A 14,192-nucleotide genomic window follows, 5' to 3' on the forward strand; every position below is an offset into this window, starting at 1 on the left:
AGAGCTTTGAGTGTGTTGGTTTATTTCCTTTAAATTCCGTTATAATTGCTTATCTTTTGACAGATACGCGTATTTCGTCTGCTACTTGCAGACTTCATCAGTGCCAAGTGGTGTTGAGTACGTATCTGTCAAAAGATAAGCAATTATAACGGAATTTAAAGGAAATAAACCAACACTCTCAAAGCTCTTTATTCATTTATTTATTTAATCATCTGACTTTTTGTCGTCTTTATGAATGTGATGGGGAAAAGCCAATTTAACTGGCGTAAAAACCCCACAATACAGTACAAACCAGGGTTGCTTCTACTCACTTGCTATAAAGCAATGTTATGAATTATGAAATCATTAGATGATATAATATATAATAAAACCTGTCAATTTCGCTTTCAGAGCGTCACAATCAGCGATCTTATGATTCGCGAGCGTTCACTCAGAGTGAGCGCTCACGAATCGTTTAATCGCTAATTGTGACGCACTGAAAGCAATATTGACAGATTTTATGTGTCAAACACATACTTACGGACCTCTTCTTCTTTTAGTTCCAATGTTCCTAATGTTTTCATAATTCGGAAAACCAATTTTTATAGCAAGTGAGTGGAAGTAACCCTGGACTACAAACATTATAAAACAAGCACATCCGTGAACATAATATAAAGTAATCATAGGTTCAAATATCAACTGTAGTCAAAACATAAAAACTTATAATTCAATCAACTCCATTGGACATCCATAATCCGAACCAATCCTCGTCTTTCACAGTTACGAATCTAACTCGATCCATTAATGCAATTCAGTCAGTCTACGCTTAAATGTTGCCACAGTAGAGTTGAAGTCGAAGAGGATGTAGACTTCGTTGAACCTAGCCGACATGAAGCGGACAGGATCATGAAGGCCGTACAGGGAGTTCCAGGGCTCAAGCAGCGAAAAGTTTCGTTGGCGAAGCAATCGTTCAGGAACGTAAAGGTTAAGTTTACCTAGTAGGGTAAATGATGGCTTCGGCAGCCATCGACTGTTTTCGGCAACCACAATTTAAACGTTAATTTCGATGTATTTTCTTACTAAAACACTTCGCTGAATGTATTTAAACGATTCCTTAGTCTTTCAACTTCCATCCTAATACATTTTTACGACTGAGCAAACCTGTTGTGCCAGGTGTTTCTTCAAAGGAAACATAAGCACATCAAAATACGGCTGATTTCGAGTTGCCGATAATAGAACAGCTGGTTTACACACAGTTTAAACGGAAAGGTTGCCGAAGTAAAAGAGGCTGCCGACAATAGTCACACTCACCTGAGAAGTTTGGAGCGCCTTAAAAACGTTTTCAAACCGTTTTGGACAGTTTTGTTGATTGGAATGGATAGAATAGCTAGCAGCAGATGAATGTAAACAAACAGACACGTCATATGTGTGCGTGACACTGAGAAAATGCTAATAGAAGTGCGGAAGTTGCTTAGATTGGCGAGAATACGTAAATTCCCCTATCTCCGGTGCGTCCGTTTCTCCTGTGAGATTTTTAGCAACGTACACCGCATGGGTATCATTTCGTTTCTGCTCAAGCGTCTGCAGTCCTAATAATCTGCATCGATCTCCATACTGTGGTAAGTTCAACGGATCTCACCACGGAAGGCGTCGTAGGGCATATCTCACAAATTTTCTCTGAATTGCTTCGATCGTACCAGTCCAGGTTGACTGGTACGGGCACCATACTATAGAGTTGATTTCCAGAATTGATCGCACCAGAGCGCAGTACAGAGATCGGAGGCAGAGAGGATCGGTAAATTCGCAGAATATTTTGAACATAAATCCCAGCTGTCGGTTGGCTGCACTGATAATATCGTTGTAGTGCGATCGGAAGGTCAACGCTGAATCTAGGATGACACCAAGATCACGAACTTGAAGAACACGCTCAAGGGACTGACCATTAATTAAATAATCGTACGCAATTGGGATGAGATGAACCGATATAATGTTACATTTGTGGATGCTCAACGTCAGCATGTTCCGAGTGCACAAATCAGCAAAACTATTCAACAGCAGTTGTAGAGCGTCGGAGACGAGCCAGCCAACGGCTGAAAGTCTCCTTAATAAAGATAAAAAAAAAAAAGTTGTAGAGCATAGCAGGGCTCGATACCTTTATTGATCATGTATATTTTGACGTCATCAACGTAAAAAACACGGCAGCCAGATGGTAGTACGAGGGAAAGCTCGTTGATGAAGAGTGAGAATAACAAAGGACCCAGGTTGCTACCTTGTGAAACGCCAGATAAGTTTGAAAATTGTTCCTAAGATTAAAATCCGAAATTGACGGTGTGGTTCCGATCCGTAAGGTTTGATTTAAACCAGCTAATAAGATCCGTAGAAACACCAATTCTTCCTAGAAGTTTCAGTAACATTCCGTGATCAACTCTATCGAAAGCTGATTTGAAACCAGTGTATGCGGTGTCGATCTGAGCACCAGAATCAATGTTGCGTGTGCAAAACGAAGCAAATTGGACGAGATTTGTAGATGTTGATCTTTTGGGGTAGAAACCGTGCTGATCTGTAGAAATATAATTCTTGCAGGAGTCGAAAAGTACATAATTTATTATGATTTCGAAAACCTTTGAACAAGCACACAACGAAGTTATTCCTCTGTAATTCTTGATGTTCTGTCGATCCCCTTTTTTAAACACGGGGAACATGACCGACATTTTCCAGCTTGTGGGAAAACTACGCTTCCGTAATGATATGTCATCTGGACTGGACACAGAGTAATTCAATTTGTTTATTGCGGAGTCCACCTGATTCGACGTGATCGTAAAGCTTCTCAGTGAATAGACACCACTAGGTGTATCTCTACAAGCTTCAGCGATTTGACGTGCAGATGACGTAGAATCATTGAATGCCCTTCTAAAGTGAGTGGCAAACAAATTGCACTTTTCCGGAGCGGAAGTGGCGCCTTCATTGCCCAGAAACATCTCAACGGGTAACCCATTCTCCTACCGTTTAGACTTCCAAAAATGTCGTGGATGTCTGCGTAGATTTTCCTGAGTTCGTTTGCAGTAGCGTTTGTGCAGATAACGGTTATACGTTCGACCCAAGTAACACACAAAACATCTTTCTGAAAAAGAATTAAAACGACTTGTTGTATTAATGTATTATAAGTGATGCATAAAACATCCCATGTTTTATATGAGGTTTATATATATTTTCTTCATACTTCCTAGAATTCAACATTTTCCAAAATAGTTTTCTTTTGCTTTTAACTTTAAATGTTATTAAAACGTGCATCTTAATGTTTTAATACCACAATAAAATTTGTCGTATGTAAAATCAATCTTAGATGAACTTATAAAGCTCTTGAAGAGATTCTGCACTTTCCAGATTGACGTGGACATTGACGGCGCCATTGAGCCGGACTGTCACTTCACGCAGTCATTGACAGTTTCTTATGAGGTTTTCGGAGGTTTGTTATAAAGAAAGTTGAAAACACTCTTTTATTACATCCCATAAATTAATGCAACTGAAAAGGTGCAGGATGTGTTATAAGTAGTTGTGTGTTGCACAAGAATTTTATTTTCATGCCATTGACAAGAACATGATAGATACTTATTATTAACCTTTTATCAAGTGGAGTTATGAACATTTTTTTTTTAATTTTTTTCCGCTGGTTTTCAAAACATGTTGTAAAACCAGTATTTAGTTTTATAAGCTCCGCTTCTTGCGCTTTTTAGGTTGCATAAAATGATGTAAATTAAAGTATTATACGCCTTTTTAATGCACCACCAACGTAGAGTGCGCCACGCGAGTTCGAGAAGAAACGTCAACCAAACCGTTTGTTTACATCAGAATAAGTATTTTCCCCAACGCCAATAACAGCATTTTTCATTCAAAATCTTGCCAATTTCCATCGGTAATTGTCTTATTGTACGATTTTCCACAAATCTGAACTGATTTGCACCTTAACTATTCACACACAAGATATCCGGAAGATCATAACCACTAAGGCACTTTTCTAATTTTCCATTTTTTCAACAAAAATATTCCTGAACACCAGCAGGATCTTTTCAAAAACGTTACAGAATTAAATTTTTCAACTGTAGATTAAGCTTTGCAGCATCTCAGATGAATCAATTTATCAGGAAAAGTAAAAAAGTGTTCCGCTTCCTATGTCTCAAGGCAAAAATTTATACTCACAACACTCTTTTTGACGTTCTCCTATTCACCACCAGAGGTTGAATCGATCGTTTAGTTTCTATTAAAAAGGCCTATTGATTCTATACGTAAGTATACGTGAAAAGTACTTTCAACTTCATTATGACAAGCCGTGTTGCTTAGGGATAATTGTTACTAGCACGTGCGAAATGTTGCTTGGCAAAAGGACAACGAGACTGGCAGTAGGTTCGGAGTGCTTTGGATCTTAGACGTTTGAATCGTCGTAAATGTGTATTTTATACCTAGTTACTTCAGCAAAAAAATGTAACATCAAAATCTCTAATAATTACCAGAACAAACCATTTGCGATAAATCAATGTATAACAAGTTAATTTAAAAAAAAAATAGGGTTCACCCTAAATTACCTCTGTAATGCCAGTATTAAACATGAATTACTACAGATAGAAAATTAGTGTTTTGAGCAAAGTTGCTTAAATTAAATTGTTCTACAGGGGACAAGCGACGTTTTCGTGCTAATATTTATTGAAAATGTCGAAAAATTAGCATGGCCAAATGTGAATGATTGCCCATAATAATCAATTATGCAAATAGGAGAAGGTCGAGCCTGATCGATTCGTCATTTGGCGTGGAACTGCTCTAAAGCGAGGGAGGTGACTCTATCGAAAATGCAGCGAAGATTTGGCTTTGCTGTCGTTAGATGCACTCATAATCGTAATGAGGCGCTTTTCAGCTCTTGTAAAAATTACATCTCCACGGCTCAGCATGGATTCTACCCAAAACGGTCAGTTACCTCCAATTTGACCGAATTCGTGTCGCTCTGCGTTCGGACAATGGACTCTGGCGGACAAATCGACGCGGTTTACACTGATCTCAAGGCTGCATTTGACCGAGTAGACCTCAACATTCTTTTGAGCAAGCTAGAGAAACTCGGAGTGTCTGGATCCTTCATCTCGTGGTTCATATCTTACCTTACGAACTGTTCGCTTTGCGTTAAGATTGGAGCTTCTCGTTCTGAAGTGTTCACGAACGTTTCCGGCGTTCCCCAGGGAAGTAATCTGAGACCCCTTCTATTTTCGCTTTGGGAGTAGCACTCGACTGTGAATTGATCTTCAAACCGCACTACAATGACATCCTGACTAAAGCTAACAGGCAGCTTGGCTTTATGTTCAAAATATCTGAAGACTTTCGCGATCCGCTTTGCCTGCGGGCGCTGTATTGTTCATTAGTACGTTCAATCTTAGAGTATAGTGCTGTCGTCTGGTGCCCATACCAAGCATGCTGGATAGCCAGATTTGAGAGTGTATCTGTCTGATTGGAATTGACACCTTGGAACAAAGAAGACGGAACGCTCAAGCTGTGTTTGCTGCTAAAATCATTACCAGCGAGATGGATTCCCCCGAATTACTTCGGCAGCTTTTCTTTTAAGCACCTGAGAGAGTAGAGCGTAATTTTGTACTGCGAGATCTAATCGGCAATATGGGTTGAATGAACCTATCCGAGCCGTCGCTAATGCGTTTAATGACGTCTATGCATTGTTTGACTTTAATGTGCCGTTAACTGTTTTTATTAGAAAACTGTCCTGAATTAGAATGTGTCCTGTTTTTGTTTTAATTATACTTTTTGAATTCATTAAGACAACCATATGTCAGATGAATCATTGGAACAATAAATAATGTGGAAAGAAGATTGAAGATTCTCTAGATTACCAGCAAAAAATGGAACGCGATGAGAGAAGATGGATTTAGATGCATGAAATGAAAAGAACATTTTTCGTAGATTTTTTGGCTAGTGTCAGATTTTCAGACATTTTAGGATTGAGATTTAGATGTGCCGTCCCCCTAGCTCTCAAATAAAATTTGCCATCCGCTAGAAATTCCCTGTGACCTTGACATGTACACATGTGTGCGAAGGGTATACATGGAAGTGAAAATAATGATATTCTTCACTCGTAATTTCCTCAACTGGAAAAGGGATATAGGATGTCTTAAAATACTTACCTTACCGATCTAGGGATTCGAATAGTTGATATTAAAATAAAATTAATTTGCAGCATACCAAATCTTCCAAACCTATTTTCCGATTTGAAGCTACATGTTATGCAAAAAAAATCATACTAACTAAGCTTAAATCCCTCGCCTTTTTCATGCTTTACAAATCTGTCATAGCTGGCACTCATGGTATCATCATAGAGGTAACTCTAAGACCAGAAGGTCCCGAAGAAACGTGCTCAACTTTTTGGCTCAGCTCTGGTACTATCTTCGGTCCCAAGCAAATCGATGCACCCCTCGAAACATAGGAAAAACCACGAACCCCTCAATTTATCAGTCAAACTTTCATACACAGAGAAAAAAAATCCCTAAATTTAAGTTCTTTTTACTTAATTTTGGGTAATTTTGAGTTTTGCATCCCACTCTCACTTTTTGTTGTTGTCGAAAACGGAACGAGAGATTCGATTTTCTTATGACTATCGTTCAATAAGCTACTAGTGAGTAGATGAGATATTCTCAAATTTGAGTCAATTGAACTTAATTTTGGGTTAAAAATACTCACGAGTGAGTTATTATTTTTGCCGTAGTCAAATGTAAACTACTGTAATTTTGTTATCTAAACAATGAATATCGGCTCCGCAAAGCTACAGCAAATGAGCCTGGAAAAATAAACGATTTATTAAAAAAAAAATGTAAGCTACTATAAGCGGTTTACTGAAAATTAGCCTCTTGTACGGAACATGGGAGATGACTGAAAAGAACTTAATTTTTGGTAAGTTTTCGGTTCCGTGTAGCGAATCAAAACAAACATAGTGTACACGCTATTATTAAACTACCCAAAATGTGTGCAATCTACCCACTTTAGGTCAAGACTGAACCTGGGACGGAACTTGACAATCGGGTAGCGATTTCAAACCAATTTTCTGTCAAATCCGAGCCAGTTGCTGATTTGTCGATTTGACAGTAGCAATCGTGGAATAAAAAGGACAGAGGGATCACATCAATCTGACTGGCAGTGATGCCGGAATCAATGTGGACGTCACTGGCGTTTTTAATTGTTTGTATTTGCGAAAGGAAAGTTGGAAAATAGGGTTCACGGCGTGCTTTGAGCGATGGATATTCTTGTTTGTTTATGGTTGTTTTTATTGTGTTAAGCAAAAATTATGTACAAGCTGCTAAATTGCGGTAGAAACTCCGAATCAAATAAAAATTAAAATAAAAAAATCATTCTGCAATCGTGGCATCATTGGTCAACCCCGTCAAACACCATTGACTTCTTGCCGCAAGATTTCACCAATACAACATTGCTAGTGTAGCCGTGTAAAATCGATTTGTTTATTATTTTCAACCACAAAATCAGCTGCCAAAGTGTTCGACCTGACAGAGGTTTGTTTTTTATTTTTAACCAGTAAAACGCTTGTATTAGTGAAACTGCTAACTAATACTAACGGTGTTAGAGAACTCTATGCACTAATTTTCGACGGGCATTCATCAAAAACATTAAGAAGAGTGAAATGCTGGATTGTCAAGTCCCGTCCCGGGACTGAACCTACCCAAATTTGGGTAAACCAATATTTACCCAAATTTGGGTAAACGTGCTTGCGAATAAATCAGGGTGCAGTTTACCCAGATATTGACATTTGTTATCTGGGTAGACTTTACACATTTTATTAGAATGTGGAACCCATGAAAACCTTTAAAATAGGGGAAATGGATGTAATGTCGGCCTAAATGCCCCTAATTTGGGCCAATACATTCATTCAGCAATCGACTAAATTTTCAATAGCGACCAAAAATATCCATAAGTACCGTCCCAATGACGCGTTCATCTAGATAAAATTGATAAATAGGAGATTTTTAGCGATGGGCCGAATCTTAGATCCGAAGGCCAACATTTACCCAACTTACAAATAATTTCTTTAACCAGACACAGAGCAAGAATGAAGCAATTTACGAGTATATCAGTATTTATTTATATAAATCAGTGTAAGAATGACGTACTTTGTTCGACTGGATGCCAAACTGAACTGGAATTGACCGGAAATTTGCTTCACTGGCTTCATCAACCACGACCTCATCAGACACGTTAGGCTCTTGATGACTGTTAATGATGAAATACGACATTGCAATCACCGACAGTATTTAGCTAAGCCATGAACCCGCATGCAAAAGTTATGAATTGGTTCGTGTCTGATCTACCTATTCTGGACACATTATTTTTATCTAGATCAAAAAATTATACTTTTGACAGTTCAGATCACTGCACATTTAAATCGGCCGTTTACGATTTTCGGGCATAAGTCAGAAATAAGTGTCATATCGGTTTGTTGGTGGGGATATCATTTAGAACGCTGCATCGTATATTGTGGTACGATTTCAAATGATTGTTGTACATTGTTTCGTTACCAGTAACAAACATTAGGCAGCCAGCAATGCGGCACTTAATTCCGGAATAATTATTATCCAGAAGACGAAGTTTAATGTTAAACGCATTATAATATACTTACCAACCAGCTGCTGGTAAATTTCACTATTCAAATTGTTCCGTTGTTGTTCCATTTTTATTGGATTTTAAACAGTAATTATTCCAGCAATCTTTCAACGCCGCGCCATTTTTACTATATGATTTTGTTATAAGACTCAATTACCCAGAATCTGGGTAGATTCTACATATCTACACAAAACTGGTTCACCTAAATTTTAACAAATTCCATACGTAATGCAAGAATGGGTGTAATCTACCCAGTCACTGGGTAGCCTGAGAATTGCATGTAGTACTCGAATATCAACTAGAATGGGGTACGTTAATCGATGTACTTGGGACCGATAGGCTAGTCCAGTGTGAGCCTATTTAAAATCGTTAGTTTCCACTGGTTAGTATTATGGGGTAGGGTAGAGAACTACTTCGGCCTAATGACCCATTTTGGGCCTATCGAGCATAAAACATCCAATAATTCCATGATTTCAGAGTTAACAAGTCAATTAGGCGTTAGGTACGATACTTTAGTTCAAAAGCTACCAAACGAAGTCAATAATAATGCCTGATATAAATGTTTGCACCCAATATTCTGAAAAACAAATGAAGCGCTCCGACCGAATCAATTTTTAACTTAATTTTTAACTTCATCCGATAGGCCGAAGTGAATTCATTGGCGTTTCAATGCCGTTTAAATGCGTTATGCCGAGTTTAGAATCCGTAGGCCGAATTTGGCGTCAAGAAGGAGTTAGACTTTTAACAATATCTCAACAATTTGTTTCTATTTATCAAATCTTACGGTACGTACGGAAAGGTAAATAAATTTAGAAGCCATCAGTAATCATAACATTCCATTTGGTGCTACGCTAGATTAAGAAAGACTAAAGCGGGTTGTGCTTAATAGGCCGGATATGGGGTATTTACCCCACTTCATCCCAAATTCAAGAAAACGTTGCTTGAATCAGTCCATAGTAAACCAGTAAATAGTAGTAAATACCCACAAACAGTGATGGATCGCTCTTTTGGGGCTTTTTCATTACTTTTTATTATAGAATACAAACGTAAAATCCGGTTGAATTTTCAGATGACCCATCGTTAAATAAATAGTTTAATCACCGACAAACCGACATGAATGACCATAGCAAAAACAATAAAATTTATGACCAAAGCACACTACTGACATCTGGCTCCGTGTTCACGGGAAATATTCAGCTAAGCCATGAACCCGCATGCAAAAGTTATGAATTGGTTTGTGTCTGAGCTATTCTGGACAAAATATTTTTATCAAGATAAAAAAAAATCCTATGGTTTTGACAGTTTGGATCACTGCACATTTAAATCGGCAGTTTACGATTTTCGGGCATAAGTCAGGATTAAGTGTCATGTCGGTTTGTTGGTGGTTTAATAGCTCCATATAAAAATGCACATGCAAATGCACACTGTGTTTTCGCATTTCATGAATTTGCAGACACAAATCAAGGCCAACTTTGATAAAATTTACACATCAATCAATTTTACGGATGTTCGGGATCTTCTGGGGGACCATCTGGTGACCACTTGGAGCCAATGACCAGCTAATATGTTCCCACATCGCATATAAATGTACAGAAAAATCAAGGCCCTCTTTGATCAAATTTACGAAGCAATAAATTTTATGGATGTTCCAGATCTAGCGATGAACCATCTGGTGGCCACGTAGAAGCAATCGAGGAAGCAATGATCGGCTAATATATCAAAAATCTAAGGGCTTCCGAAATTCTATTCGCCGCACATCCGACACAATATCGTAGGCATTGGATTATTGTAATTAAAATGGGAGTACTGCTGGAAAACTGTCACTGAAATTGTTAACAACATTACGTGCTGTTTGGCTGTATATTCAGGAACATTCTCTGATTAAATATAATATTTAGAGGAACTCAAAACAGCAGTTCACTTATAGATTTAAATCCGAAATGCTGCTGGACCGATTTCAAACCAAAACATTCAAGGTGTCAGAAATACCGGGTTGCCGAGTTGGGTATTTTACAAACAATCGCCGACTCTATGACCGGCAAACCTATGGCACACACAAAAAAGTGTGACCCAAAATTGGTGTGCGGAGTGACCTACCCCATGCAAAAATCACATTCCATATAATATCAGAACAAATCAAGACTTACTTTGTTTACAGAGCAATTAATTTTACAGATGTTCCGAATCATCTGGCGGACCATGTGGTGACCACTCGTAGCCAATGGTCAGCTCATATATTAGCAAAGACCATTTCCCACATTGCATATTCAGAGAATTTTACAGATTGTCTAGATCTTCCGGTGGGCCATCTGGTGGCTCGTTTAAAAAATTGCATTTAATTCAATATCTCCAAATGATTCGTGTCGTACATAACCACCTAGGCATTTGATTTCTAGTCAAAAAAGCTAACTTTTGATGCATAAATATCCCATCATATCCAGCGGCGTTTTGAGATATTGAATTAAATGTCTTTTAAAAAAAAACATTGTGCAATGACTGGCTAAAAAAGCATGAGCATGATTGACCGCCCACGGTTGCTGCTCTGTTATTACCAGATCAGCTGCAATTACACAGAGAACCAACAGATGATGTTTGGGACTAACATTCATCTTCAATGTGTAAGAACTGGAGATCTAATATTTAGAAATACCAGCGCCGGCCGTGTCCGAATGCAGGTCAACTAGGGAATGGAAAGGAATGTGTTGACGTAGTACTCGTTGTGAAGGAAACCGAGAAATCCTCAGCGCTTCCACGAGAAATCACTGGGATGTTGGATGTCGGGAAAGGTTGCACGCACACGCAGGGATCGTTTTTGGTAGAGCGATTATAATACACAAACACACACACACACACGCGCGCGCGCACTCATCCAATTTCTATTTTTAGATCAGGACCAACACTGTGGTAAGTGATGCGATGGTGTTAAAGAAGAATTTGTTTTCATTAAAATCTAGTGGGTATAGAATAAGGCAAAGTGAAAAATTGCAAGGAAGGGGACGGGGCCTGGGATTGAACTCCCGACCTTCTGCTCAGTAAGCAGAAACGGTAACCACTGAGCTACCGAGCCTCGTCCATTGTGCAATGACTGGCTAATATATCAAAACTCACCATTTTACTACATTCCATGTAGTATCCGAGCAAATCAAGGCCTACTTTGATCAAATGAACAAAGCAATCAATTTTACGGATGTTCCAAATCTTTTGGCGTGTCATCTGATGGCCACTCGAAGCCAATGACCAGCTAATATATCAAAAATCACCATTTTACCAGCTACATAGAATAATCAAGACATACTTTGATCAAAAATACATAATTAGGATTAAGATTAAGATTGATCCGGGTCACTGAATAGATTTTCCGCACCATCTTGTTCTAAACGAGCGAGGGGTTTCCATGAACCAAATGACTTCAAATTGTGGCAGGGTGTTTCTGACCCCCAAACTACCATTTTAGGGGGTAGCGTTTGAAATTATCAACGCTGAAGCACTCTAATATACACCTTGTACATCTGTATACATGCACAGCTCGGCAGGGAATTTCTGCCGGATGAAACGCTTCACTCTACCGTATTACCCCAGTCCCAACGCTAGATTGCTGCCGGCCTCGACAACAGCTGAAAGTGACTGATGTTCGAAATTTTGTTGTCCTCGTGCAAAAAAAAAATAATTTTAGTATACACGATTTGTATACAAATCTTATTATTATTAAAAATGACGAAATGACGACGGGTATCCAAAATGAAATATTTTCACACAATCCAACCAAATAATAAATGCTTAACAATTGTCTGGGCTTAAAAACAGTCTAACTAACCACTTTGATCTGTTCTATAAAGTACTAGATTCACAGGTCTAAATAAGCCCAGATTTTTCGCTTTTTCTTTTATGTCAATCTTGCATTAAAATTGCTTATAGTGTACATAACTGTAGTCTCCTGTTAAGATCATGAATGAACCCAACTTGTAACTGTACATTTTTTATCATATATTCCAACCCATTGCATGTCCATTGCCTGATTCGTTCTACATTTCATATCGTTAGTGAGAATACAGATAGTAAACCTTTGTAAGTAGTTTGGCGTCTTGTTCGTCTGAGCAACGTAATATCTAACTGTAAATAACAATCATACAACACCACTAAACAATCTGGGACCGATCCCATCTGTGCGCACATCTCAATCTCATTTCCCACTGAATCTTATCTCCAACTAGGTGCAAATGCTGGGACGCTTGTCTCAAAACCGAAAGCGGCCAACGCTGGTATCGATTTCGCCAGGAAATTCTGCAGTACGTAGACACCCCGGCCTTCGAATGGTTCGTGCTGGTACTGATCTTTGCGTCCAGCATCACCCTGTGCTTCGAAGATATCCATCTGGACCAGAACAAACAGCTGAAGCTAATCCTCTACTGGACCAATTTTGTCTTCTGTCTGATTTTCGTCATCGAGATGTTGCTCAAGTGGATCGCCTTGGGGTTTACCAACTATTTCTCCAGCTTCTGGACGATATTGGACTTTATCATCGTATTCGTACGTATTTCGGCCGCCGAAAAAAAAAAATCAAAAATGGATCAGGCCTTTCATTTATCGTACATTATTACGCACTCGATTGAGACATTTTGAAACATCACCTGGCTAATTCCGACCGTTTTCATATCGGCACACGCTCTCTCGTCTCTTTCTCTTTTCTTCTTCGCACCCGGTTTTTTCTCTCTTCTCTCTCTCGGCTTCGCCCACAGGTGTCGGTTTTCTCACTGCTGATCGAGGAGAACGAAAACTTGAAAGTACTACGCTCGCTAAGAACGTTGCGCGCTCTGCGGCCGCTGCGAGCAATATCCCGATGGCAGGGCATGAGAATAGTAGTGAATGCATTGATGTATGCGATTCCGTCGATCTTCAATGTACTCCTAGTATGTCTCGTCTTCTGGCTGATCTTCTCGATCATGGGCGTTCAGTTTTTTGGCGGGAAGTTCTTCAAGTGTGTTGACGAGGAAGGCGAACTGCTACCAATCCACGTAAGTATTCGCCTGGGAGCCGGCCAAACCGGTTCTCTCCATGGCGATCACAGACAAATAAGTCCCCGATATTGCAAGTCTCAAAAATTTCCCACTCTAGAAGTTTTTTTGGCTACTGCGGCGTGCGTAGCTTAAAGGTCGCAAACGACTTCGCTGCACTTTAAGCTTTGAAACGTCCGGATGCTGTGTAGAGAACGTCCCCATCAACCCCCTCAAACCCCTATAACACACTTCTGTGCCAGTTGTTCGATCCGCCGACTAATCGATTCTTGAACCATTCATTCCCTTGCACTTCCGCCCGCCTCCGCCTTCCACCTTTTGCTATGCCGTCCCGTGCGTTTTTCTTTCTTGCTTTCTTCCCTGTCACACCCTTTAGATCGTCAACGACAAGTGGCAGTGCTTCGCACTCAACTACACCTGGATCAACTCCAAGATCACATTCGATCACGTCGGGATGGGCTACTTGGCTTTGTTTCAAGTGGTAAGTAGTGAAGCAGCTTAGTTTCGTTGATCGCGACGATTGCTAACTGATGATCATCTATCCCC

At 39.4% G+C, this 14,192-nt stretch overlaps 2 protein-coding genes across 4 annotated transcripts in view; one reads left to right on the forward strand and one right to left on the reverse strand.

The window, feature by feature from the left end:
• Atac3 (Ada2a-containing complex component 3) overlaps positions 1-14,192 on the reverse strand; it is a 215,746-nt gene that overhangs the window by 88,056 nt on the left and 113,498 nt on the right. The window lies entirely within an intron of this gene.
• Positions 1-14,192, forward strand: part of NaCP60E (Na channel protein 60E) — an 87,520-nt gene that overhangs the window by 68,165 nt on the left and 5,163 nt on the right. For all 3 annotated transcript variants that reach the window (XM_065237664.1, XM_065237665.1, XM_065237663.1), the window contains 3 exons: positions 12,846-13,161; positions 13,371-13,646; positions 14,023-14,127. In XM_065237664.1, the coding sequence (XP_065093736.1) occupies positions 12,846-13,161; positions 13,371-13,646; positions 14,023-14,127 (697 nt within the window). The remainder of the gene's footprint in view (positions 1-12,845; positions 13,162-13,370; positions 13,647-14,022; positions 14,128-14,192) is intronic.

This window comes from Ochlerotatus camptorhynchus, unplaced genomic scaffold, assembly GCF_037179485.1.
Source record: "Ochlerotatus camptorhynchus isolate MF236.1 unplaced genomic scaffold, CSIRO-AGI_Acam_v1.1 ptg000639l, whole genome shotgun sequence".
NCBI classification, from domain to species: Eukaryota; Metazoa; Arthropoda; class Insecta; order Diptera; family Culicidae; genus Ochlerotatus; species Ochlerotatus camptorhynchus.